This window comes from Chlorocebus sabaeus, chromosome 19, assembly GCF_047675955.1.
Source record: "Chlorocebus sabaeus isolate Y175 chromosome 19, mChlSab1.0.hap1, whole genome shotgun sequence".
NCBI lineage: Eukaryota > Metazoa > Chordata > Mammalia > Primates > Cercopithecidae > Chlorocebus > Chlorocebus sabaeus.
Window position 1 is genome coordinate 27,837,508 of NC_132922.1, and position 27,083 is coordinate 27,864,590.

Sequence of the window (27,083 nt, forward strand, 5' to 3'; positions counted from 1 at the left end):
GGGGAGAGGAAGCAAACCTAAGTAACTGCAATGATTCAATGGAGTTTGCGGAAAATGCAGAAGGGAGAGAAAAACAACGAAAAAATGGGGCAGAAGATTTAAAATTGGCTCTACTCCACCAAAGTTTCAAAAAGCATGAAAGAAGAAAATTCAATTGCTCCTGGGCAAGAATTCTTGGGCCCAGTGGGGTAGAACCAAACCATGATAAGGAGACACCAGTGTTTTGTAAGCAAGAGATTATATTAAGGAGAGAAAAGCGGCATTTATTGGGAGAAAAGGTCTCACGGTGATTGTTCTGGAATAAAGTAGCCCCATCAGACTGCCTCAGGAATTCATGGTGGAAGAGGTACCACTGGAAAATGGCTTAGTTGGGATCTTCCCCGAGAACACTAGAAGAGAGAGAGGAAGAACAGAATAGCTTTAAATTTTAGCAGATATTTATTTTTCTTGTTTAATTAAAATAAACGTTATTGACCTATTTTTTGAGACACTAGGGTCTTGCAATGCTGCCCAAGCTGAGCTCAAACTCCTAGGCTCAAGAGATTCTCCCACTTCAGCCTCCTGAACAGCTGGCACTACAGGTGCGCACCACTGGGCCCAGTGTCATGGCTATTTCTTGACAAATCTTGACAATGCCACCAGCATGTTTTTCTTTAGAGACAGAGTCTCACTTTGTAGCCCAGGCTGGAGAGCAGTGGTGTGATCCTAGCTTACTGCAGCCTCAAACACCTGGGCTCAAGAGATCCCCCTGCCTCAGCCTCTCAAGTAGCTGAGACTACAGGTGCGTACCACCACACCCGGCTAATTATAAAATGTTTATTTGTAGAGACAGGGTCTCACTATGTTGCCCAGGCTGGTCTCGAACTCTTGGCCTCAAGCAATCCTCTCCTCTTCACCTCCCAAAGCCCTGAAATCACAGGTATGAGCCATCACATCCAGGCTGCCACCAGTTTCTTTGTATACTTCTTTCCGAGGCTTGACCAACACCTTTACTTTCTTTTGTGTACAGCTCAGCATTTAAAAAAGTTTAGGCTGGGCACAATGGGTAACACCTGTAATCCCAAGACTTAGGGTGGCCAAGGCGGGAGGTTTGCTTGAACCCAGGAGTTCCACACCAGCCTGGGCAAGACGGTGAGACCATGACTCTCCAAAACAATTTTTGAAAATGAGCCAGGTGTGCTGGTGCAGGCCTGCAGTCCCAGCTAGTGAGACAGCTAAGGCAAGAGGAACCCTTGAGCCCAGGAATTCAAGGCTATGGTGAGCTGTGTTCACCACTCCAGCCTGGGTAATAGGGTGAGCCCCAGTCTCTGAAAACAATTAAAAATAAAAAAAGTTTAATAATGAGTCTTCTTTTTAGAGGCAATATATTTTACCTCTTTAACTTTTTGTTTTCCTTAGGCTGTACGCACAATAGACAAAGTTGAAATTTAATCTTAATCTCTTAAGCCCTTACTATTCAAACACATCAAACTTTAAAAAAAGGTGAAAAGTGTACAAGAAAAAAAGGGGAAGTAATATGTGCCAAATGCACATTCCTTCCAGAATTTGGGACAAAAATGATGCCTACCTGGTCTCTGGGTGCTAAAATAAGACATTAGAGACACTCCCCTCCTTCAAGAAATAAGACTGGAATCAGACGCTAAGATACAATTAAATAGACTTTGAAAGTTGGTATGCACTACTGGGAGGTGTCTCACAGCTGGCAGGGTCAAGTGCAACTAGAATAAAAGCTCCTAAGGGCAGGATTTAAGTGGCTCACTTCCTCTGTAACAGTGCCATGCCCAGCACTGTACCAGCACAAAAGATTGAACAACTTTCTGTCAAGCCACACACTTACGGTCTCATCGTGCAGTGAAGGCCACAGACGAGACACAGTGTGCCAAATCCCGAATGTACAGGGTGCCAGACAAGTCTGCAGGAGGCAGGAGGACTAGGGAAGCCTTCCAGACAAGGTAATGCCTGAGCTGAGCTGTTTTTCTTTTGAGTCTGGAACATTAATTTAATTGGAGGAAAACAAGGGACATGAAAAGGGCAGGGAAATAAAATGAGCTGAGTTTTGAAGGCAATGATCAGATGAAGTGAGAGAAGAATATTCCAGCAGAGGGAGACAAGGAGACTGGAGAGATTTCAAGGGGCCAAGAGCTGTTCATTGCAGCTCAGTGAAGCACTTAAACAGAGATGGGGGAAGGAGAACAGGGGTCAAAGGCCAGTATTGAAGTGTTCTGGATACCAAGCTAAGGAGACCTTATTACGAAGGTAGTGGGTTGAAGGGTTTAAATGGGAGAGTGACTGTGAACAGATTAATAGTTTGGGAAGATACAGGCAGAAGTAAACCTCAGGATTTAACCAAAAAATAAAGGACAGAACCACAACGAAGATGTTAGAAAAGATCAGGAAAAACACTGTTAAAAGATATTCACTCTCTTCTCTTATTTACAGATTTCCTTTATGGAGTTACCAAATTATCTCTGAAAATAGAGAACTCAGAAGTGGCTGAGAGCAGTCAAGTCTTCAGAATGTAAAAACTACTATTCTAAAGAAGTAGATATTACATTATTAATTTCAATTCAAGATGCTTTAAAAATGTGCCTTTTGATGTACTGCAGGTTTTAAGACTATGTCACAATAACTCTAAACCTTATTTGAGATTAACAGAAAAGCACTATAAATTTTAAAGGCTTGACAGACACAGGGATCATCTCTTGTGTTCACTTTGGAACAGATCGTAACTGTCCCTCCCCCTCAACACACCCGAAATACATTATTTAAGCCTACTTTCTTAATGGTCATGTTATTTCACAGCAAAAGACTGAGGTCACAGTGATTTCTGAACTGATAGAAAACACCGTGGGGTTTCTTTACCTCGCAGCTAGTCTATTCAGTACTAACAATTCCTACCACCAGAAGGAATTTCCCTGCCTAGGCTTATTTTGTTGGCACACCACAACACAAAAAAATCTCCTGGGGCCAGGTGAGGTGGTTCATGCCTGTAATCCCAGCACTTTGGGAGGCCGAGGCGGGCAGATCACCTGAGGTCGGGAGTACCAGACCAACCTAATCAACATGGAGACACCCTGTCTCTACTAAAAATACAAAATTAGGCAGGGGTGGTGGCACATGCCTGTAATCCCAACTACCTGGGAGGCTGAGGCAGCAGAATCACTTGAACCCAGGAGGTGGAGGTTGTGGTGAGCCGAGAGCGAGCCATTGGACTCCAGCCTGGGCAACAAGAGTGAAACTCAGTCTCAAAATAAAATATCTCCTGACATTTATATCTAATAAGAAAAGATCTATTTAACAATGATCAGAATAGGAACATCTTTAATGCCAGACAAACTTAACAGCTTTCTCAATGGACTTCTCAGTACACTGTGACAAATGACCTTGAAATAAACTCATATTTACTCTTAAGAAATACTCTAAATTTGAATCTTCTTAAGAGCAAAAGCCCCAGGAACTTTTTCCTGAACTTCCTAACAGCAGCAGCAAAACAAGAGACTCTTGGCTCTCTTTATTTTTAAAAATCACAATAACTAACCTTGTATTTGCTACTTACATTTACCATATATCACCATTTACTATCACCATCATTTCATAAAAGATGCTTTATTTTAACACCAAGAAAGCAGGACTTCTTTTTTAGAAAGGATAGTCCTTCAATCGAATAAATTTAATTGTATAAAACGACTCCCAATATTGTCCTTTTTTTCTTATTTCTGTTCCCTTACTGAGCTGAGCAGTGTGTGTAATACCACACGCAGGTTAGTCATGTGATTTAAATATGTATATGACAGTAATTTTGATACTATCACTTAAATCATTCGAAATATCAGATGCATTGTGTGTCAAGTCAGTTATAGAGAACCACTGCTTCAGAGAAATCACATCTGAGGAGGAAACACTGCAGATACACCTCCTAAAAGTTCATGTTTGAAACAGAAATTTTGATACAAACTTCACTTTAACTACAACTGTAATTGTAATTATTACGGTTATTCTCCAATCACTAGACACCATACTTGACACTCAAGTATTTGGTTGGCTACCAACGTGCACCAGTGATAAAGCTTTCCAATGGCACAGCATTCACCTTCTTACTGAAAATGTCAAGAAAACCCCTACACACCTGCAACCATTAGAAAGCATTCTCCAGCTATCTAACAAGTCGCTGAGTCGGCTAAGTGACTCTGTGGTGTACACTAAATCAAAGGGGAAAAGGTGTTTTTATGGAGAAAAAAAACACTGGATTAGTCATTTATTTATAGAAACAATTTTACCAACAGTTCTTCTCCTTTCACTATATACCCTTCTATATTGGTTTATTTTATAACATACATGTATATTGTAACGGCTGTGTTTTGGGGTTTTTTTCCTTTTTTGAAAGGGAGCCTCATTCTGTCGCCCAGGGTGGAATGCAGTGGCAAGAGCCCGGTTCACTGCACCCTCTGCCTCCTAAGCAATTCTCCTGCCTTGGCCTCTCGAGCCGCTGGGATCACAAGCATGTGCCACCACGCCCGGCTAATTTTTTATTTTTTGTAGAGACGGGGTTTCACCATGTTGACCAGGCTGTTATTGAACTCCTGACCTCAAGTGATCTGCCCACCTCGGCCTCCGAAACTACTGAGATTGCAGGCGTGAGCCACCACGCTGTCTTGTTATGTCTAGTTTTTGTTTTTTTGAGACGGAGTCTGGCTCTGTCGCCCAGGCTGGAGTACAGTGGCGCAAAATGGCTCACTGCAACCTCCGTCTCCCCGGTTCAAGCGATTCTCCTGCCTCACCCTCCTGAGTAGCTGGGATTACAGACGCGCGCCACAACGCCCGGGTAATTTTTGTATTTTTAGTAGAGACAGGATTTCACCATGTTGGTCAGGCTGGTCTTGATCTCCTGACTTCAGGTGATTCGCTGGCCCCCGCCTCCGGAAGTGCTGGGATTACAGGCGTGAGGCACCGCGCCTGACTTGGCTTTTAATTATGAAGAAAAAATTACTAAAGTCCCTCTGGTATCACCTACATTGGCAAAACTGCAGTCCCCCTCTACTCCCCGAAGCCACCAGAAATGACTGCTGTTGTCTACAAAGCCTATAGCTCTGATTTCATCGCAAGATGTGTCCTACTGGGTTAGATCAATCGTCATTTTTTAAAGGCTTGTATCTGTTATGAGCTTGGGAAATATATCAATGGCTTAAGAGGCTCTTTGGACAAAAGAAAACACTGTTCCCTGAAATCACCTGGGCAGTATTCACGGGAACCTTTTCCTCGCCCTTCCTGTACTTGGGACAAATGATCAAGGACATCAACAAATCAAGGTTCCCTGCATTTGAATGATCACAGAATTTTTGCGTGTTCTGTAAATGTGCTAAAACTACTGGAAACTGATTTCTTTTCGTCATCTCCAGGACAGCTTGCCCAACGTGCCGGGTGACTATGATGTCTTAGACTTAACTACTTAAAGTACTACAATTACCAAATTCCTGGAAACGCAAAATTCCTCAGCCAGGCACCGGATTATTCATATCCAACCTGATGCAATTAACCTCCTCTCAAGAAGAAAGGACGTTCCGTCCGCCTGGGGCGCCGGCCACAGCAGAAGCAGCACCCGCAGCAGGCCTGGGGTCCGCCGCCCGCGGCCCCTGCTGCCCGCGCTTCGCCCTTGGGGCCACTGAATAACGCCGTCCCCGCCCCAGGCAGGGGACCCAGGAGATGGGGCGGCAGCCCCAGCCTTTTTCCTGTAGCGCCCGAAAGGCCAGCACGAGGGTCGCACCCGACCTGTCCGCACACAGACGAGCCGCAAGCAGGGTCGCAGAACCAGCTGAACCCCAACACCAACGGACGGAGGCCCGTGGGTATGCGCGGCGAAGGCTGCGGGTAGTCCCAAGAACCCCAGAGCCCAGAATGAGGACGGCGCGGGAACAGAAAGGCGCAGGCGCGGGACACACTGGAGGGGCCCAGGAGTAGGGACGGCGCAGGCGCGGGGCCTGCCGGGGTCTGCGGGGACGCCCGGGCGCGGCCGCGCGGGCGGCGCTGAGGCGATAAACCAACCCGCCAGCGAACACTGCGGGAACCCGGCCGTGACTCTTACCGCGCGGCACCGCATCGCTCCCTCGCAAGCTCCTGGTTGGGCTGGGCGGAGAGCTCACCCGGTGGCTCAGCAGAGACCCGTTGAGTTCGGCCTCAGGGCAGCAGCCAACCCCGCGGCGCCACTCGCCGGGCCCGCCCTGCCTCCCTCGCGGCCCCCGCCCTTGGCCCGCCCCTTCGCGCCCAGCGGGCCTGCGGCCGCCTGCGCAGGCGCCGTGTGGGCCCCGCCCACATTCCTTCACTGCGCAGGCGCTACTGTCTCCCCAATCTCTAGCTCGCATTCCTCCGGCACTGGGTCGCGCAGGCGCCCTGCTACTCGGTCGCTCAAGGAAAAAAAAAAAAAAAATAGCCGGCCAGCCGGTGCGCATGCGTCAGGTCTTGGGCTGGAGCCTGGCAAGACCGGTCGCTTCAGAGGCCCCACTAGACCCTGCGGAATGATGCTCAGAGTCAGCAAGTCCCAGAGGCGCTCCTCAGCGTGTTTACCGTGTGCCAAGGACTGTCCTAGGCATGAGCCAGACAGTGGTGAGGAAAACACAAAGCCCTGTCCTACTGGCGCTCCGGGTACATAAGGAACAGACAAATAAGTGAGCAATATAAATATATATAATATTAAAGAAATTCTGGTAGAGTTCGAGTTCCATCGGCCCCCATCCGGGCCACCCTGCTGCCTTAGCGACTGCTCCTCCCCAGAATGCTTATGCCTAAGAAGAGGCTTGCCATTTATGAACTCCTTTTTAAGGAGGAAGTCACCGTGGTCAAGAAGGATGTCCACCTGCCTAAGCACCTGGAACCGGCAGATAAGAATGTGCCCGGCCAGGCGCGGTGGCTCACGCCTGTAATCCCAGCACTTTGGGAGGCCGAGGTGGGCGGGTCACGAGGTCAGGAGTTCAAGACCAGCCTGGCCAAGATGATGAAACCCCGTGTCCACTAAAAATACAAAAATATTAGCTGGAGGCAGTGGCAGACACCTGTAATCCCAGCTAGTCGGGAGGCTGAGGCAGAAAAATTGCTTGAACCTGGGGGGCGGAGGTTGCAGTGAGCCAACATCGCACCCCTGCACTCCAGACTGGGCTACACAGTGAGACTCATCTCAAAAAAAAAAAAAAGAATGTGCTCAACGTTCATGTCATGAAGGCCATGCAGTCTTTCAAGTCCAGAGGCTACTACATGAAGGAACAGTTTGCCTGGAGACATTTCTACTGGTACCTTATCAATGAGGGTATCCAGTATCTTCGTGATTATCTTCATCTGCCCCCGGAGATTGTGCCTGCCACCCTACACTGCAGCCGTCCAGGGACTGGCAGGCCTAGTCCTAAAGGTCTGAAGGGTGAGCGACCTGCAAGACTCACGAGAGGGGAAGCCGACAGAGATACATACAGAGGGAGTGCTGTGCCTCCTCGTGCGGACAAGAAAACCCAGGCTGGGACTGGGTCAACAACCGAATTCCAGTTTACAGGCGGATTTGGTCGTGGACGCAGTCAGCCACCTCAGTAAAATTGAAAAGGATTATTTTGCATTGAATAAACTTACAGTCAAAAAACTTTAAAAAAAAAAAAAGAAAAAAAATTATATGATGTCGCAAATGACCCCGTTGCAATGATCATACAGGTTTTTTTCCTTTGATAGTTTGTACTACTTTAATAGTTTTTTCTTTTATTACATCATCTTAGTTTCCTAGAAAAACCACAACGTGGTCGTGATACATGTTTAATCCATTGCTGGATTATTTGCTAATATTTTATTTAGCATTTTTGCATATATGTCCATAAGAAGTTAGTCTATACTTTTACCTCCTTGTACTATTGATGTCTGGTTTGGTATTAAGCCTATACTAAATTCACAATGAGTTGGGGAGAATTCCATTTGCTTCTTTTTCTGAAAGATGATGTAGGCTGTGGTTCATGCTTGTAATTCTAGCAGTTTGGGAGGCTGAGGTGGGCAGATTACCTGAGGTCAGGAGTTCAAGAATAGCCTGGCCAACATGGTGAAACCCCATCTCTACTAAAAATACAAAAAATTAGCCGGGTGCACCTGTAATCCCAGCTACTCTGGAGGCTGAGGCAGGAGAATCGCTTGAACCTCCGAAGTGGAGGTTGCGGAGAGCCGCGATCATGCCGCTGCACTCCAGTCTGAGATACAGAGTGAGACTTCATCTCAAAAATTAATTAATTAATTAATTTAAAAAAATTATGTAAAAGATAAAAACTTCATGTTGTTTTTAATGTTTGCTGGGCTTGTCTATAAAATCATCTGGGCCAGGTGCTTTTCTTTGGTTTTGTTTTTTGTGAGATTTTTGAAGGGATGGGATACAGATTTTAAAATAAACCTTCAATTCCTTTAATGGTTCTAGATCTAGACAAACTTTTCTGTTTCTTCCTACTTCATTTTTTTTGAAGTTATATTCTTCTTTTGATACAGAATTTCTCTGTTGCCCAGGCTCTACTGCAGTCACGCGATCTCGGCTCACCGCAACCTCCGCCTCCCAGGTTCAAGTGCTTCTCCTACCTCAGGCTCCTGAGTAACTGGGATTACAAGCGTGAGCCACCACACCCAGCTAATTTTTGTATTTTTAGTAGAGTTGGGGTTTTACTATGTTGGCCAGGCTGGTCTCGAACTCCTGAGGTCAGGTGATCCGCCAACCTCGTCCTCCCAAAGTGCTGGGATTACAGGCGTTAGCCACCTCACCTGGCCTGAAGTTATGTTTTTCTATAAAACTGTTTTGATATTTTCAAAAATCACTGGCTGGCATAACCTGGTTTATGTAATGTCATCATGATTTTTGTCTTAATAATATTTATTTATCATTTTTTTTGAGATTGAGCCTCACTCTGTTGCCCAGGCTAGAGTGCAGTGGCCTGATCTTGGCTCACTGTGACCTCCGCCTCCCAGGTTCAAGCGATTCTTATGCCTCAGCCTCTGGAATAGCTGGAATTACAGGCACCCGCCACCACACCCAGCTAATATTGTGGGTTTGTTTGTTTGTTTTGTTTTTTTTGTGTTTTTTTTGAGACAGAGTTTCGCTTTTATTGCCCAGGCTGGAGTACAATGGTACAATCTCGGCTCACCACAACCTCCACCTCCCGGGTTCAAGCAATTCTCCTGCCTCAGCCTCATGAGTAGCTGGGATTACAGGCATGCACCACTATACCAGGCTAATTTTATATTTTTAGTAGAGATGGGCGTTCTCCATGTTGGTCACGCTGGTCTCAAACTCTTGACCTCAGGTAATCCTCCTGCCTCAGCCTCCCAAAGTGCTAGGATTACAGAGGTGAGCCACTACGCCTGGCCATTTTTATATTTTTAGTAGAGACTGAGTTTCATCATGTTGGCCAGGCTGGTCTCAAACTCCTGACCTCAAGTGATCCGCCAGTCTTGGCCTCCCAAAGTGCTGGGATTACAGGCGAGAGCCACCGCACCTGGCCTAGCCACCACGCCTGGCCCATTTATTTCTAAATAGACAACACATTTTTATATTTCAAAATTCAGAAGGCGCCATCTCAACCCCATCCCTATTCCTGTAGTTTCTCAGATGCAACCAAATATATTCAGTTTCTTGGTATCTTTCTAGAGATAGTTTATGAATATAAACAAATATCCAAATAAATATGTTCTTTTGCTTTTTTAAAAAAATACAAATGGTACTTTATTGTACATATTGATCTGTTCCTTTCTCTTTCTTTCTATTGTTTTGTTTTATTTTTTGAGACAAGGTCTTGCTCTGTGGCCTAAACTGGAGTATAGTTGTGCAATCTGAGCTCACTGCAGCCTTGACTTCCCGGGCTCAAGTAATCCTCCCACCTCAGCCTCCCGAGTAGCTGGGACTACAGGGACATGCCACCAAGCCCGGATAATTGTTTTATGTGTTGTAGAGGTAGAGTTTCACCATGTTGCCCAGGCTGGTCTTAAACTCTTGGGCTCCAGTGATCTGCCCACGTAGGCCTCCCAAAGTGCTGGGATTACAGGCATGAGCCACCATGCCCGGCCTCCACCTCTTATAGTGGACCTGATATTAAAATACCCACCTCCTATGATGAAAAGGAACTGAATGAGTGTGGAATCCCTAGGACCGTGCTGGCTTATAATGGGCCCTTGGGGTTTAGTTTAATAGCAAATTACAAGGTGCCCATTCCTCAAAATCTTCTATAGACATCTTCCAGGAAACTGCCATGGATAAATATCTGCAAATCAAAGCAAAACTTTAGGGACAAACTACATCAGTCTTCACCTGTGAATTTTGCATCTATGATGCAAATGACACCCCCTCTAAAGTGTTACCCTTCTGTAGTGCACTACCTGGGCAACTGTCCTTAGCAAAGTTAGAGTAATCTGCAGGAACTGAGTGGTGGCTGCCCCCTTTACAGAGGCATAAGTTTTCAACTTGCCACAGTCTGCACCCTTCTGCTTTGTGCTGTGCCTGGTCCATTTTACTCACTGATATTACCCAACATCTGAAGGTGTTTAAGTTTGACCATTGACCTCTCATTTCATAGTGAACTTCAGAGAGGTGAAAGGATTCACCCAAGATCACTTAGGAAGTATGCAGTGTCAGCAAGTTAACAGTAAGTCAAAACTAGGCCTTGAGTCTCTTGTCACTTCACAGCAGGACTCTTACTGCAGCTACATCTCTCACCAGATGGTCCAAGGCATTCGGTTGTCACTGGCTTTGGTGGTTGTGGGAGGGGTGGATCAGAGATGATCTGGGCCACGTTATGGCTCCAGGCCACATGCAAGCAAGCTGGAAACTGAATTGCCTCTGCAGCTGCAGAAGACTAATTTCTATATTGATATTTGGAAAAACTGACAGCTAGAAAACACCACTCAACTCATTTTTAAAAATACAATCATATTAAATGGCATTACATGCATCATTTATATATTGCTCGCAGTACCAGCATCCTCAAATATGGTTCTAATTTTGGTAGATATCTTGCTAGGGGAGCACATTTCTAAGTTATCCAGATATAGCACCCTCTTTCCTTCTTTTTTTTTTTTTTTTTTTTTTTTTTTTTTTTTTTTGAGACGGAGTCTGGCTCTGTCACCCAGGCTGGAGTGCAGTGGCCGGATCTCAGCTCACTGCAAGCTCTGCCTCCCGGGTTTATGCCATTCTCCTGCCTCAGCCTCCCGAGTAGCTGGGACTACAGGCGCCGCCACCACGCCCGGCTAGTTTTTTGTATTTTTTAGTAGAGACGGGGTTTCACTGTGTTAGCCAGGATGGTCTCGATCTCCTGACCTTGTGATCCGCCCGTCTCGGCCTCCCAAAGTGCTGGGATTACAGGCTTGAGCCACCGCGCCCGGCCCCCTCTTTCCTTCTCTTTCTCTCCACATGCAATCAGATGCTTTGTGGCATTAAAGTTGACATTTATTTAAATGCCATTTGGTGTCTGGTTTTTTTCCACTTTTAATTTGGGGTTTTCTATCTGGGGTGTAAGTAAAAGAATCACTTGGAGGGCTTTTTCAAAATACCAACGGCCAGGCCACTAGCCAGTCAATCAGAAGCAAAATCTCCTTGGATGGGACCTGGAAGTCTTTTCAGCTTTCCAGCATTTTAATGAACACCCCTGATTAAGAACCACCGAGTCTTAAGAGTGTGGCATATATATTTTTCAAGTTCCTAGAGGCTCTCCAAAAAAAAAAAAATCTGCTTTGTTCTCTGCCTGGTGTTGATGCGTCACCGTCTCTTTAGCCATTAGTCTGATCCTGGATATTTATGGTCATAATCTGATGAGCAACATTGGGAATGACTTCTTTATTTTTGTTTGTTTGTTTGTTTTGAGACAGAGTCTCACTCTGTCGACCAGGCTGGAGTGTAGTGGCGTGATCTCTGCTCACTGCAACCTCCACCCCAATACTTTTATTTTTAAATATTATTTATGGCATCCAGATTTGCATAAGATGGACTGGGTCAAAGGCCATGCCCTTTATAAATCAATATTCTTAAGTTCTACAAATTCACTTTCCTAAAGAGCCAAATCACATCCTACTCATCAGCAACATGGGTAGACATCATTTTCACAATCACTTCTAATTTTCCACCATTGTAAAAAATATATATATTTAATCACTTTCTTACTGTAAAATAAACAATTTACTTTTCCAGGACCCACTGCCTCCTGGCTCCCCCCCCTTTTTTTTTTTCAAATGATCTTGAACCCTTTGTTATGAGTCAGTTGCCAAGAGAAGCCTGTTGGGTTTGAGAGCAGTTCTTGCAGACACAGACCACTTCCTCTGAGAATTCATTTGCTTCCCCAGGATGGAATCCAGTTGGGTCCCTGAACTTGCCGGTCATGTAGGCTGGGGCCTCCATCAATCATACCCTGCACTCCTTTCTGTGTCTAAACAGCACGTCCCACCCTCAGCTGCACGGCAGCCACTTGCGTAGCACTCTGGGAGGGCTCTGGGCATGAGCAGTGAGGACTCCAGCAGTAGCTCCCCCAAATAACCACTGCTAATGAGGGTGGCTTGAGAAGCAGCTTTGATGTGCTGGTAAATCTAGTTGCAAAACAAAAGTAAATTTAAGGCCTCAGCACAGCACTTACTTTGAAGTATTCTTACTCTAGTGTCCTGTGTGGCAGTATTGGAATTGTTCATTGCTAAGACTCAGAGGAGAAAAGCACGTAGCATCACAGGACTTGGAGCACTGGTGCTGAGGCAACCCTTCATTCATTCCTCGGATGTGTGTTAAGGCCCAGGCCCAGGGCAGGGGTCAGGGATTCTCCTCTCACACAGCACGTGGGTGGCAGGACCAACACTGGGTCTGATCTCCCAGCTGAGGGCACAGGCTGCTAACCCCAGGCCTGGAATCTATCAGATGCCCTTTCTGTGCTGACTTTACTTAGACAGGCCTCCTGACCTTCCCACAAAGATCATGTGTGACTCTCAGGGGTTCTAGCTGCTTGACAGGTTCCTGAGAAAGTACATGCAATGAGGACAGGGCTTGCAGAGGGAGCACAGACATGCAGAAGGCTCTGTGTGCAGCCCCAGACCTGGGCGCCTTTGTCACCGTCCTCACCCCACCTCCAGGTATGCAGAGAGGGGGCAGGCCTCCTGTGTTGTGGCCCAAGAAGGGCTGTCAGGACACTGAGAACATTTCCTCCTCCCGCAGGAGACAGAGGTCCAAGGTGCCCTACATTGTACGCCAGCACATGGAGGAGATTGAGCGCCGAGGCATGGAGGACGTGGGCATCTACCGCGTGTCTGGAGTGGCCACGGACATCCAAGCACTGACGGCAGCCTTCGACGTCAGTGAGTGTCGGCCTGCGCAGGACAGGATGGAGGTGTGGGCGGTGGTGTCCACGATGTGATCTCAGAGCGCTCCATGGCCCGGGCATGTCACATCCTTCTCTGTGTCTTTTCTTCATTTACTGTTTTATTATTTTTAAAAAAGAGAAAACAAGAGTTGTAGAAAAAGCTTCTATAGAAGCCAGTTTTTACACCATCGTACCCACTCATGCCACTTGCTGGGGTGAACCAGGGGCTTCCGTGGGGCCTTGGCCTTCCTGCCTTGGGGGTGGACAGGAGGTGGAAGCCCAGGACTCAGTGTGGTCTGTCCACTGCCCTGTGTGAGGATGCGGTGCGAAGAGGGCACTGATGGGACCCAGCTCAGGCCGGGGCTGCAGCATCTCCACCTCCATCTCACAAACCCTCACAGGCTTTGAAGGACCCAGACCTGCCTCAAATGCCAGGGGAGGGCACTGAGACCCCAGAGGGTCCTTTCCAGCATCTTCAAAGCAACAGGATTTTGTGCCTGCAGACCCTTCTGTGCAGCACTCACCACCGACCCTGACCAGGACCCCTAGAATGCCCAGCACCCCTGGGAGGGCCTGTGGTAGTTTCAGCTCACTCTGGGGGCCCAGAATAGACCTGGCCTGTGGTGAGGATGTAAGCACCAGTGACCAATTGGGTCCAAAGGAAGACACCGGTTCAAACACTGAAACCAATCAGATTCTCCCACAGCCTTCCTGCCATCAGAAGACACTGGTGCAGGGGTGGTTGCTATGTACAGGGCAGAGTCACCCGATTCCCACACAGGCGCTGTGTCCTGCCGTGCTGGCCTCCTCCTGGCCGTCACCTCGGAATAAGCAGGGGAGAGGAATGGGAATGCCCACGCACCCCCATCAACTCTGCAGACACAGAACCACGCACAGCTCTTGGGAGGGGTCAGATGAGCTGCTCAAAGCCCAGGAGGGACCCGCACAGTGGTCTGCGTGGCAGGGACGGTGCTTTAGCCAAGGCAGGGGTGGTGGGAGACTCACTCGGGATCCTGAAGGAGGCCGCTGCATTTCCGTGCTCTTTCCAGATAACAAGGACGTGTCGGTGATGATGAGCAAGATGGACGTGAACGCCATCGCAGGCACGCTGAAGCTGTACTTCCGTGAGCTGCCCGAGCCCCTCTTCACCGACGCGTTCTACCCCAACTTCGCCGAGGGCATTGGTGAGCACTGGAGGCCTTGGCCTCATGGGAAACGTCTCCTCCACGTGCACTGCTGCCCTTGGAGGCTGTGAAAAGTGATGTGTGGGAACCCGAGCTGTGCCCCCTCTGCCATGGTCAGTGTTTTAACCCAACCTCAGAAAACAGGGGACCAAAATCAAGCCTGTCCTGGAAGACCTCGCCCATCCCCAGAGGGCTCCCCGTCCCTATTCCTCAAGGAGACCAAGAGGGTGAAATGGTCAGCACTGCCGTGCTGTGGGGTCCTAAAGTCTGCTGTCCTCCTTCCTGCAGACCAGGGCTAAACACTGGTGACCAAGTGCTCTAGCCACGGGTCCTGGTCCAGTCAAGCATGGGTTCAAACATGGCCTGACCCTTAGTCAACCTGCAGGCTGATGTCTAAAGCGGGCGCTGACACGTGCAGCACCTGTCGTCTCCACATGACCCTTAGGGCAGGTCTTCCCCCAGGCCCATGCACAGAAGACCTGCTTTCCCAGCATGCAGGTGGCCCTGTGGTGTCCAGGACGATGAGGGGGTCTCTGCGTACTTGGTGGGGCTGGGGCCCCCTCCCACTTCCCACCTCCTTGTGTCCCTCACTCCCCTGTTTCATTCCACACTGAGCCTTGCCTGCATTGGGCTCCCCTGGGGAGGGGGTGGTGGCAGGAGTTGCCCAAGGGCAGCTCTGCCCATGAGCGGCTGTTCTCACGGCTCCTCCTGCTGCTGTTTGCTGGGTGCTGCTGACCCCTGTGAGGTAGAGAAAAGATGTTCAGGTGGTTCACATCCCACACAGGTGCCCCTCACAGGGTCCTCACTGGGAGCCAGCGCTGTGGGTGTGGGGATGATGACGAGCCTAAACTGTGCAGAGACTCATGTCCCAGGTGCTCCATGTGACCACCTCGGGAGAGGTCTCTGGCTGGTTATGACACAGAAGAGTAACCCATCGCCTCCTGCAGCTCTTTCAGACCCAGTTGCAAAGGAGAGCTGCATGCTCAACCTGCTGCTGTCCCTGCCGGAGGCCAACCTGCTCACCTTTCTTTTCCTTCTGGACCACCTGAAAAGGTAGCCCAGCTCTCCCATGGCTGCGGGGGGCTCCAGGTCTCCAGGCCATGGGGTGCCCCTCTGCTCCCACCAGACCTCCAGACTGAGGACCTTTTCCCCCGACCCCTCTCTGCAGTCACTTACTGCCTCTAAGGACTAGCAGCACTGCCACCCCTGCCCCTGCCTCTCCTCTTTGCCACCCTCCTCCCTCTGCACTGTGGTCTTAACAAAGAACTCAGAGCTTTGGTCATGGCCAGCAGTGCACTTGAACCACCCTCTTCCCTCCCAGTCACATCATAGAGGAGACCTCCCCACCAGCCCAGAGCTGGCCCTTTTTCCTGGGCCGCTGAGACTTGGAAGTACCAGGGCTGGAGTCAGCTTGCAGCATAGCCAGGGGTGAGGTCACTCCCTTCCTGAGGACTCCAGCATGGCACAGCCCCTCTGTCTCTCTCGGTGGTGGTATTGAAACAGCACCCACTGTTTCAGTCCTCTACAGTATGGCAGAGAAGGAGGCAGTCAATAAGATGTCCCTGTACAACCTCACTGCTGTCTTTGGCCCTACACTGCTCCATCCCTCCGAGAAGGAGAGCAAGCTCCCTGCCAATCCAAGCCAGCCCATCATCATGACTGACAGCTGATCCTTGGAGATCATGTCCCAGGTATGGGAAGAGAGGCTCCAGCCCACCCAGCCTGACAGACGTGGCCTCTACCTTCTCCACCCCCAGTCCTGCCCATCTTTCTACTTGCATTGTATGTAGTGGTGGCAGAGATCCAGAGAGAGGGACTTGCCTAGGTCTGCATGGATGGGAGTGACGTGGGGGGGCCCAGGCCACCTCCTGGTCCTGCTGGTGCACTTTGCTGGAAGCTTAAAATCACCTCAAGTGTTCGGGTGTGGTGGCTCATGCCTGTAATCTTTGGGAGGCCAAGGCAGGATAACCGAACCCAGGTGTTTGAGACCAGTCTGGGCAATGTAGCAATCCCCATCTCTAGAAAAAATACAAAGAAAAATTAGCCAGGCATTGTGGCACACACCTGTAGTCCTAGCTACCTAGGAGGCTGACACAGGAGGATCGCTTGAGCCCAGGAGTTAGAGGCTGCAGAGATCCATGATGGAGCCACTGCACTCCAGCCTGGGGGATAGAGCAAGGCCCTGTGCATCTCTAAAATATACACCCCCCTACGAAGTCATGCCTTGTCAGGACCCCACCCCACCCCCGTCTCACTGTAAGGGGGTTCATGACACCAGCAGGGGTTTCCAGCACCTGAGGTGGACTTGGAGGCTTAGGCCCCAAAGACCTCCCCACCAGCAGCTGTGAGCCCCCCTCTGAGCTGCTCTCCTCTTCCCCACTCTGCCCGGGCAGGTCCAGGTGCTGCTGTACTTCCTGCAGCTGGAGACCATCCCTGCCCCGGACAGCAAGAGACAGAGCATCCTCCTCTCCACTGAAGTCTAAAGGCCCCAGTCCATCTCCAGGAGGTGGACAGACAGCCTGGAAACCTCTGGCTAATCAGGCCATCCATAGAGTGGGAATCAAGATTTTCTGAGGCATCCTTGGGCCTCAGTGTCAGGCCATCTGCCAAGAGACAGCGGCCCAAAGCAGAAGGACATTTGGCCTGGGCAGATCCCGCCCAAGTCTGAAAATCCCAGGCTGCCCTCAGATTGTGTTTTTTTTTTATGTGGCCACCTGAGGGCGTGCCAAGCCAGTGCATCTGAGAGTCCAGGCCTGGCCCTGGGAGACAGGGTGAAGACAGTGGTTTTTAAGAACTTACAGAGTTTAAAAGGTTTCTACTGGATCACTTGTCAAGATACGCCCTCTCAAGGGAGAAGGGAACGTGATCAGATTCCCTCACTGTTGTATCTTGAATAAATGCTGCTGCTTCATCCTGTGGGGCCATGGCCCTGTCCCTGTGTGGGTGGGGCCTCTTCCATTTCCCTAACTTAGAAACCACACTCCATTTAGAACAGGGTTTGAGAGGCTTAGTCAGCACTGGGTAGCGTTTTGACTCCATTCTTGGCTTCTTTTTCTTTCCAGAAGGATTGTTGTGCAGAAATGGGTCTCTTGTTGCCATGTTTGTCCTCCTTGGAAGGCAGCTCCAGGCAGGCTGTGAAATGTTGGGGGACAGGACCCCCAGGGAGGGAGTCCCAGGCTACGCACTTTAGGGTTCGTTCTCCAGGGAGAGCGACCTCGTCCCCTGATCCTGACCGCCCTTCCAGCGCACGCTCTCCTGTTTGGCTTCCACAGACCTGGACTTCTCTGGTTTCTCTCTGCCCACACACTCCCTGCCCCAGGTGTCCCTGCCCCTGCCCCAGCACAGGTGACTTCATTTCTGTCCTCTCAGCTCAGCAGACTCGCTCAACTTTTGTAAAAGTCTCCACTTGGTAGCAGCTTGTTGATGACTTGTTTTAAAACTTTCAACCTAAATAAGCTTTTGATACTTGAATATTTTCAAGTGTTATGCATAGTTTCTAATTTTTTTTTTTTTCCTAACAGATCCAGATACCTAATACAATGCTGGAATGTACTCTGGGGATAATCCGTGTCCTGGCAGCATTTGCTCTTCCTCTAAGCGCCTGGCCCCACTGCTCTTAGGAGTGGGGTTCCAAAGTCTCTGGAGAACAGGATACGTGGAGGGTTAGGAAGGGGCCAGCCCTAGAGATGGAAGATTCCCTCCCAGAGCAGGTGGAGGCACAGGACCAATCGCTACCCCCTCTGCCGGCACCTGCGGGGGAGCCCAGGCATTCTTTGTAAATCCTCATGACCACCTGGCTCAAGGAAAACGGAAGCATGGAGGCCGCCAAGTATTTTCAAGAAATAACCCCATGAACACTGCATCACTTTTTTAGAAAGAGGGGTTTGGGGCAGGGAGAGGAGAGAAGGGAGAGCAGAGCCGAGTTTCCAGATGGTCCTGCAGGTGGAAAAGATGCAGCTGCCCAGAGGGAAGCAGGATCGAATTCAAGAGAGTGTGTGGGGTCCCTGGATGACACCAGCACCCAGTGTGGCTCTGTCTGGCGACCGCTCCCAAGGTGAAAGCAGTGGGTTTCCCCTGTGTGTCAATGGGCAGCTCCTGCTGAGCCTGCAGCTCATCGGGGAGGCTGACAGCGGGGCCGTGCACTTGACACTCCTCTCTGCTTGTGGACCTGGTGAGGCAGGGAGCAGAAAACAGAGTCAGGGTCATTTGAAGGTTTTCTGTCTGTGTCTGTGTGCGGTGTGGATTTTGTTGTGCTTTTTTCTTGCTGGGAGAGCACGGCCACCATTTGCAAGCAGTGTCACCCTCATGGGTGGTGAGGACAGAAGAGGAGCCTCTGCTCTCTGTACCTGTCTGGGCCCTGTGAGCTCCCCTGTCCTGGCTTCCATCTCTGTCTCAGTGGCCATCCAGCCCTGCAAGGAAACACATCTTTCTTAGAAAAACCAAATCCAGCCCTTGTCTCGGTCTCCTCTGGTCTCATGATGTGCATCTGTCGCCTTGAAACTGAAAACCAATCTATCAGTGTCTCTACCAATTTTTTGTTCCCTCCCCAACCTCCTTCCCCGTGCGACTTTTTATTTATGTAGGATGTGTGCTGTCTAATGATGGGATGACCACACTTTTCCATGTTCTAAAAGTGCTCCTCTCCCACAGGGCCCCAGAGCTGATGGTCGCTTTGGGTCAACAGCTCCTGCCTCAAAAGCCTGTGTGGTGGTAAAACTGGTACGGGACTGGGGAATGCAGCATTCTCCAGGAGGGGACCCGGCTCTCCTTCTGCAATGCAGGCAAAGGCCTAGATGCCAGTGTGACCTCCCACAAGGCATGGCTTCAAGACTCCCTGACCAGAAGTGATGCTTTTTTGCCTCGGGCCCTGGGTTTGAAGCAGCCTGGCTTTCTCTCGGTCAATGGCTGGTGTCTTAGCTGCTGCAATCTGAGCTCAGCCACCTACATACCGCCGTGGGGGAAAGAACTGCCAACACTTTCAATAAAGTTCCCTGAGACAACTTGCGTGCATGTTGATTTCATGATCAGCGCCACTGGGAAGAACCCCTGAGCCGGTGAGGTGGGGCTGGAAGCAGCAGGTGCAGTGATGGGGCTGGGTGCCCAGGAGGCCTCAATGCTCAATCAGGCCAAGGTGGCTAAGCCCAGGCTGCAGGGAAGGCCGGCCTGAGGGGTGCGGGTGAGCACAGGCAGTGCCAGCTGGGCAGCGTTAGGACACTGGAGCAGCAGCCGTAACTCCACGGAGTGGGGCAGTCTGGTTGGGGCAGGGACCACTGTTGCTTTGGCAGAGAAAGACGATCCCCACTGGGGAGAGGCTGTTCTGACTCTGCAGGTGGGACAGGGACAGATGGCCTCCAGGGTGACCCAGCTGGTCTTCCTTTGCTGTGCTGAGCCCTGGGACAGGGAGGACTCCCACCACACACAGCCTGGGCCTGGGTTCTTACCTGTGGCCACCGCTCTGGCACGAGCCCTTCAGTCTTGGGTGGTTTCTGCTTGGTCCGGGATTTGGTGTTGCTGCTGAGTCCAGCCTTTCCACCACCTCTGCATGGGCCATAGGTATTGTCAGCCGCCTCCCGCCTTGGCTTCAGTAGCTCACCCAGCTTACAGGGGAGCTGCCCTGGACTGGAGATGGGCTTGAAAGAAGGAACAAACAAACTAGGCATAGAAGAAACATACCTGAAAATGGCCGGGCTGGGCACAGTGCCTCATGCCGGTAATCCCAACACTTTGGGAGGCTGAGGTGGGTAGATCACCTGAGGTCAGGAGTTTGAGACTAACCTGGCCAACGTGGTGAAACCCCATCTCTACTAAAAGTACAAAAATTAGCCTGGTGTGGTGGCGGGCGCCTGTAATCCCAGCTACTCAGAAGGCTGAGGCAGGAGAATGGGTGAACCACAGAGGTGGAGCTTGCAGTGAGCCGAAATAATGCCACTGCACTTTAGCCTGGGTAGCAAGAGTGAGACTCTGTCTCAAAAAACAAAAATTAAAAAAAAAATACATGAAAACAATAAAAGCTGTATATGGCAAAGCCATAGCTAACCTATTACACAATGGGGAAAAGTTGAAAGCATTTTCCTCTGTAAACAGGAACAAGATGAGGATGCCAGTTCTCACCACTCCTATTTGACATTACACAAGCAGGCAAGAGAAAACAGTAAAAGGCATCCACAATGGAAAAGAGGACATCAAATTATCTTTGTCTGATGAAGATGTGATTTAGATCTAGAAACATGTAAAGGCTCCACCAGAAAACTCCTAGACCTGATAAATAAATTAATACAGCTATTTGCAGGATATAGAATCAACAACAACAACAACAACAGCAAAAATCAGCAGCATTTCTATACACCAATAATGGTGTGGTTGGGAAAGAATTAAGAAGGCAATCCCATTTACAATAGCAACAAAATGGAAAAATGTATGCCACAGAAAAAATTTTACCAAGGAGGTGAAAGATTTCTACAAGGAAAACTACAAAACACTGAGAAAATGTTTAAGAGGAGAGAAAGAAATGGACAATCATTTCATGCTCATGGTAGGAATTCATAGCATTAAAATGACCACACTGCCCCAAGCAGTCTAGAGATTCAATACAACCCCTACCAAAATACCAATGTCACCACTCACAGAATTGGAAAGTCCTAAAATTCACAAAAAAGGACTAAAAAAAAAAGAGCTCAAAGACCCAAAGTCATCCTCAGCAAAAACAGCAAAACTAGAGGCATCCCATTACACTGCAAATTACAACTACAAAATGTTTGACAAGTGCGTAGTCACCAAAATAGTATAATCCTAGCATAAAACTAGACACTTAGATCAATGGGACAGATGAGAGAACCCAGAAACACAGCCACATGTTCACAGCCAGTTGATCTTTGACAGAGCCGACAGAAACACACACGGGGGAAAGGACACCCTCTTCAATGAATGGTACTGGGAGGGTTGGGCAGCCACATGCAGAAGAATGAACCCGGACCCTTGTCTCTCAGCATATACAAAAATCACCTCGAGATAGATCCAAGACTTGAATGTTAAGATACGAAACTACAAAAATACTGGAAGGAGAAAACTCTTCTGGACCTCACTCTAGGCAAGGAATTTATGACGGGCTCAAAAGCCCAACATGGAGAAGGATGAGCTGGACGATGGTCCTTTGGACCTGTGTCCAGTAGAAACCCTGACAGCGCACGAGGGAGCCTTAGAGGCCAGGTCCCTCATTGCTGTGCCCACGCGGAAAGTGGGGTGGCTAGGGTCAGAGGCTGGCCCAGACTTGCACATGCAGCCTGCCTTGTTTGCAGTGGCACTGGGTCCCTGACTTGCAACTGGAGGTGTCTGCTTAAATGGTCCCCCAGGGATGTGATGGAAAGTAAAGACAAAAGTGCCACCCAACAGAGTTGCTCCCTGTGCCAGTTCCCGCAGTCACCATGGATGTGCTCAGCCTGGGGGGCCCCCTGGTGTTCAGGCCCCCTCATGCCCCATTGCCATGGGTGGTGCTCGGGGCCTTTCTCTTTACCTGTTTTCTTCTGAAGGAACTCAGAGCTGGGGCTGGATCTCTGCTCCCAAAGCCCGTGGGCGTGGCTGCAGGGCTGGAACTGGCTCCAGAAGTGCCAGGCCTTGGGCTTCTCATGCTGCCCTCCATGCTTGCAGCTGGCAAGGGGGCAGGAATCAGCGAGGTGACCTGGGCTGAGTCCTGGGAGTGGGAAGAGGTGGCAGGAAGGGGATCTGAGAAGAAGAACAGGGGGCCTGGTGGTCTGTGCTTCTTCCCAGACACAGGAGCTGTAGAGGGAGCCTCTGCAGCAGATGCTAGGGGAGCCACTGGGCCCTGGGAGTCTTGGGACTTGTGTCTCTCCTGCTGTGCATCCATATTGGGTGCTTTAGAAACAGCAGGTAGACCAGAAGCCCCTGTTGCAAGTGAAGACAAAGTGTGGGAAGGCCGTGAGGGTCTGCAGTCCCAGATAGCCTTGGCCTCATCCCGCAGTACACTGTTGATGCACTGGAACGCCGCCTCCTTCTCCAGGTCCAGATCTTCAGCAGTGACCCGGAATCCCAGCTCTAAGGGAGGTGGCAGCATCAGAGGCTCCCCTCGCCTGCGTGGGAGCAGGGGAAACTTGCGTCTACGGGGCTAGAGGCCTGGGATCTGGGGGAGCCAGTCCTCGGGGCGAATGTCTGCCCTGGTGCTGTATCTGCCACCTTTTCACACTGGGTGTGACCCGAAGAGGCAGCTTGAGGCCTGCCCTCACTCACTGTCTTTGAGGTACTGAGGGTCAGCTGACAGTGGGATGAGGCTGGCTCCCCCATCCTCCTCCGCTTTAGCCACGGGAAGCCTCCCGTGGAGCTGTAGGAGCTCGAGATGGCATTTCGTTTGGTGCACGAGCTCGTCCAGGAGGTCTGGGATCTCTGGTTATATCTGACTTCTGACCTCTGGGCACCTGCTGCAGCTGTGGTTGAGGCCCGGAAATGTGAAGGGCCTCCATCCAGTCCACTCAGTAGGGACCCTGACGTGGGGGTCAAAGTGGAGGGGGGAGGGGCCGCTGCAGCAGCTGCAGGAGCAGAAGTGCCAGGCCTTGCTCTTCTCATGCCCCCATCCATGCTTGCAGCTGGCAAGGGGGCAGGAATCAGCGAGGTGATCTGGGCTGAGTCCTCGGAGTGGGAAGAGGTGGCAGGAAGGGGATCTGAGAAGGAGAACAGGGGGCCTGGTGGTCTGTGTTTCTTCCCAGACACAGGAGCTGTAGAGGGAGCCTCTGCAGCAGATGCTAGGGGAGCCACTGGGCCCCGGGAGTCTTGGGACTTGTCTCTCTCCTGCTGTGCATCCATCCTGGGTGCTTTAGAAACAGCAAACAGACTACAAGTCCCTGTTGCAAGTGAGGACAAAGTGTGGGAAGGCCGTGAGGGTCTGCAGTCCCAGATGGCCTTGGCCTCACCCCGTAGTACACTGTTGATGCACTGGAACGCTGCCTCCTTCTCCAGGTCCAGGTCTTCAGCAGTGACCCGGAACCCCAGCTCTAAGGGAGGTGGCAGCATCAGAGGCTCCCCTCGCCTGCGTGGGAGCAGGGGAAACTTGCGTCTACGGGGCCTAGAGGCCTGGGATCTGGGGGAGCCAGTCCTGGGGGTGAGTGTCTGCCCTGGTGTTGTATCTGCTGCCTTTTCACACTGGGTGTGACCCGAAGGGACAGCCTGAGGCCTGGCCTCACTCACTGTCTTTGAGGAACTGAGGGTCAGCTGACAGTGGGATGAGGCTGGCTCCCCCATCCTCCTCCGCTTTGGCCACGGGAAGCCTTCCATGGAGCTGTAGGAGCTCGAGATGGCATGTCGTTTGAGACACGAGCTCATCCAGGAGGTCTGGGATCTCTGGTTATATCTGACTTCTGACCTCTGGGCACCTGCTGCAGCTGTGGTTGAGGCCCGGAAATGTGAAGGGCCTCCATCCAGTCCACTCAGTAGGGACCCTGACGTGGGGGTCAAAGTGGAGGGGGGAGGGGCCGCTGCAGCAGCTGCAGGAGCAGAAGTGCCAGGCCTTGCTCTTCTCATGCCCCCATCCATGCTTGCAGCTGGCAAGGGGGCAGGAATCAGCGAGGTGACCTGGGCTGAGTCCTGGGAGTGGGAAGAGGTGGCAGGAAGGGGATGTGAGAAGAAGAACAGGCGGCCTGGCGCCCTTCGCCTGCGTGGCAGCAGGGGAAACTTGCGTTTACGGGGCCTAGAGGCCTGGGATCTGGGGGAGCCAGTCCTCGGGGCGAATGTCTGCCCTGGTGCTGTATCTGCCACCTTTTTACACTGGGTGTGACCCGAAGAGGCAGCCTGAGGCCTGCCCTCACTCACTGTCTTTGAGGAACTGAGGGTCAGCTGGCAGTGGGATGAGGCTGGCTCCCCCATCCTCCTCCGCTTTGGCCACGGGAAGCCTTCCATGGAGCTGTAGGAGCTCGAGATGGCATGTCGTTTGAGACACGAGCTCGTCCAGGAGGTCTGGGATCTCTGGTTATATCTGACTTCTGACCTCTGGGCACCTGCTGCAGCTGTGGTTGAGGCCCGGAAATGTGAAGGGCCTCCATCCAGTCCACTCAGTAGGGACCCTGACGTGGGGGTCAAAGTGGAGGGGGGAGGGGCCGCTGCAGCAGCTGCAGGAGCAGAAGTGCCAGGCCTTGCTCTTCTCATGCCCCCATCCATGCTTGCAGCTGGCAAGGGGGCAGGAATCAGCGAGGTGATCTGGGCTGAGTCCTGGGAGTGGGAAGAGGTGGCAGGAAGGGGATGTGAGAAGAAGAACAGGGGGCCTGGCGCCCTTCGCCTGCGTGGCAGCAGGGGAAACTTGCATTTACGGGGCCTAGAGGCCTGTGATCTGGGGGAGCCAGTCCTCGGGGCGAATGTCTGCCCTGGTGCTGTATCTGCCACCTTTTTACACTGGGTGTGACCCGAAGAGGCAGCCTGAGGCCTGCCCTCACTCACTGTCTTTGAGGAACTGAGGGTCAGCTGGCAGTGGGATGAGGCTGGCTCCCCCATCCTCCTCCGCTTTGGCCACGGGAAGCCTTCCATGGAGCTGTAGGAGCTCGAGATGGCATGTCGTTTGAGACACGAGCTCGTCCAGGAGGTCTGGGATCTCTGGTTATATCTGACTTCTGACCTCTGGGCACCTGCTGCAGCTGTGGTTGAGGCCCGGAAATGTGAAGGGCCTCCATCCAGTCCACTCAGTAGGGACCCTGACGTGGGGGTCAAAGTGGAGGGGGGAGGGGCCGCTGCAGCAGCTGCAGGAGCAGAAGTGCCAGGCCTTGCTCTTCTCATGCCCCCATCCATGCTTGCAGCTGGCAAGGGGGCAGGAATCAGCGAGGTGACCTGGGCTGAGTCCTGGGAGTGGGAAGAGGTGGCAGGAAGGGGATGTGAGAAGAAGAACAGGGGGCCTGGCGCCCTTCGCCTGCGTGGCAGCAGGGGAAACTTGCATTTACGGGGCCTCGAGGCCTGTGATCTGTGGGAGCCAGTCCTCGGGGCGAATGTCTGCCCTGGTGCTGTATCTGCCACCTTTTTACACTGGGTGTGACCCGAAGAGGCAGCCTGAGGCCTGCCCTCACTCACTGTCTTTGAGGAACTGAGGGTCAGCTGGCAGTGGGATGAGGCTGGCTCCCCCATCCTCCTCCGCTTTAGCCACGGGAAGCCTTCCATGGAGCTGTAGGAGCTCGAGATGGCATGTCGTTTGAGACACGAGCTCATGCAGGAGGTCTGGGATCTCTGGTTATATCTGACTTCTGACCTCTGGGCACCTGCTGCAGCTGTGGTTGAGGCCCGGAAATGTGAAGGGCCTCCATCCAGTCCACTCAGTAGGGACCCTGACGTGGGGGTCAAAGTGGAGGGGGGAGGGGCCGCTGCAGCAGCTGCAGGAGCAGAAGTGCCAGGCCTTGCTCTTCTCATGCCCCCATCCATGCTTGCAGCTGGCAAGGGGGCAGGAATCAGCGAGGTGACCTGGGCTGAGTCCTGGGAGTGGGAAGAGGTGGCAGGAAGGGGATCTGAGAAGGAGAATAGGGGGCCTGATGGTCTGTGTTTCTTCCCAGACACAGGAGCTGTAGAGGGAGCCTCTGCAGCAGATGCTAGGGGAGCCACTGGGCCCCGGGAGTCTTGGGACTTGTCTCTCTCCTGCTGTGCATCCATCCTGGGTGCTTTAGAAACAGCAAACAGACCACAAGTCCCTGTTGCAAGTGAGGACAAAGTGTGGGAAGGCTGTGAGGGTCTGCAGTCCCAGATGGCCTTGGCCTCACCCCGCAGTACACTGTTGATGCACTGGAACGCCGCCTCCTTCTCCAGGTCCAGGTCTTCAGCAGTGACCCGGATCCCCAGCTCTAAGGGAGGTGGCAGCATCAGAGGCTCCCCTCGCCTGCGTGGCAGCAGGGGAAACTTGCGTCTACCGGACTTAGAGGCCTGGGATCTGGGGGAGCCAGTCCTGGGGGTGAGTGTCTGCCCTGGTGTTGTATCCGCTGCCTTTTCACACTGGGTGTGACCCGAAGGGACAGCCTGAGGCCTGGCCTCACTCACTGTCTTTGAGGAACTGAGGGTCAGCTGACAGTGGGATAAGGCTGGCTCCCCCATCCTCGTCTGCTTTAGCCACGGGAAGCCTCCCGTGGAGCTGTAGGAGCTCGAGATGGCATTTTGTTTGGTGCACGAGCTCGTCCAGGAGGTCTGGGATCTCTGGTTATATCTGACTTCTGACCTCTGGGCATGGAGGTCTCTCTGCAGTGGCCCAGGCCTGGGCACAAAGGGAGAGAGGCCTCCATTGTCCCGCAGGGGCTGAAATGCAGACCGTGCATCCCCGGTGACCATGGGGACCCTTCTCTGGTCATCAGGATTCTCTTGGACTCTGGGGTCCTTGTCCTGCTCAGGCATCCCTGCCCCGCTCTCCTTGAGGTCCCCTTAACAGGATCTTCCCTGGACACGAGTCTGGGGACAGCCGGGTGTTGTGGGCCCCAAAGGGGTGACTCCCTGCTCCTGGCCCCACAGAGATTCCTTGTGCTCAGTGCAGGGGCTGAGCTGCAGGACGCCCTGGAATTTGGAGCACACAGCACTGGCTTGCTGTGGTACCTGTACAATCAAATTGAAGGCAGGATCA

The 27,083-nt window shown here is 51.4% G+C and overlaps 5 protein-coding genes and 1 pseudogene across 13 annotated transcripts in view; 3 read left to right on the top strand and 3 right to left on the bottom strand.

Moving 5' to 3' along the window:
- The window catches only part of SPECC1L (sperm antigen with calponin homology and coiled-coil domains 1 like), a 143,171-nt gene extending 136,940 nt beyond the window's left edge, over positions 1 to 6,231 (bottom strand). For 4 of the 9 annotated variants that reach the window (XR_012089524.1, XM_037994803.2, XM_037994805.2 and 1 more), the window contains exons 1-2: positions 6,080 to 6,218; positions 286 to 389 (exon numbers count right to left, since the gene is read on the bottom strand). The gene's annotated coding sequence lies outside the window, so the exon portion shown is untranslated. Of the gene's footprint in view, positions 1 to 285; positions 390 to 5,464; positions 5,790 to 6,079 lie in introns of those variants that run through there. The other 5 variants (XM_037994798.2, XM_037994799.2, XM_037994800.2 and 2 more) reach the window with 5 other exon arrangements.
- Positions 6,232 to 6,356: 125 nt separating this feature from the next.
- On the top strand, positions 6,357 to 10,631 carry LOC103223049 (small ribosomal subunit protein eS10-like). The gene is made up of 2 exons (XM_007975166.3): positions 6,357 to 6,885; positions 7,191 to 10,631. Exons 1-2 carry the CDS (start codon positions 6,767 to 6,769, stop codon positions 7,567 to 7,569), a joined length of 498 nt encoding a protein of 165 aa, XP_007973357.3. The 5' UTR covers positions 6,357 to 6,766; the 3' UTR covers positions 7,570 to 10,631.
- Positions 10,632 to 12,839: 2,208 nt separating this feature from the next.
- LOC140709129 (uncharacterized) lies at positions 12,840 to 13,730 on the top strand (annotated as a pseudogene).
- Positions 13,621 to 17,149, top strand: LOC140709128 (uncharacterized). Its single transcript, XM_073006953.1, has 3 exons — positions 13,621 to 14,506; positions 15,454 to 15,559; positions 16,025 to 17,149. The coding sequence occupies exons 1-3, from the start codon at positions 13,873 to 13,875 to the stop codon at positions 16,059 to 16,061; spliced, it is 777 nt and encodes a 258-aa protein (XP_072863054.1). The 5' UTR covers positions 13,621 to 13,872; the 3' UTR covers positions 16,062 to 17,149.
- Positions 17,150 to 21,796: 4,647 nt separating this feature from the next.
- LOC140709204 (putative POM121-like protein 1-like) lies at positions 21,797 to 24,397 on the bottom strand. The gene is given in 4 exon segments (XM_073007133.1): positions 21,797 to 22,627; positions 22,630 to 22,906; positions 22,909 to 22,983; positions 22,985 to 24,397. Coding segments are annotated over 4 exon segments (2,397 nt in total). The 5' UTR covers positions 24,374 to 24,397; the 3' UTR covers positions 21,797 to 21,971.
- A 79-nt stretch (positions 24,398 to 24,476) lies between these two features.
- On the bottom strand, positions 24,477 to 26,844 carry LOC140709182 (putative POM121-like protein 1-like). The gene is made up of 2 exons (XM_073007116.1): positions 24,814 to 26,844; positions 24,477 to 24,715 (listed from the first exon to the last, which is right to left on the bottom strand). Exons 1-2 carry the CDS (start codon positions 26,795 to 26,797, stop codon positions 24,477 to 24,479), a joined length of 2,223 nt encoding a protein of 740 aa, XP_072863217.1. The 5' UTR covers positions 26,798 to 26,844.
- Between the last annotated feature and the right edge of the window lie 239 nt (positions 26,845 to 27,083).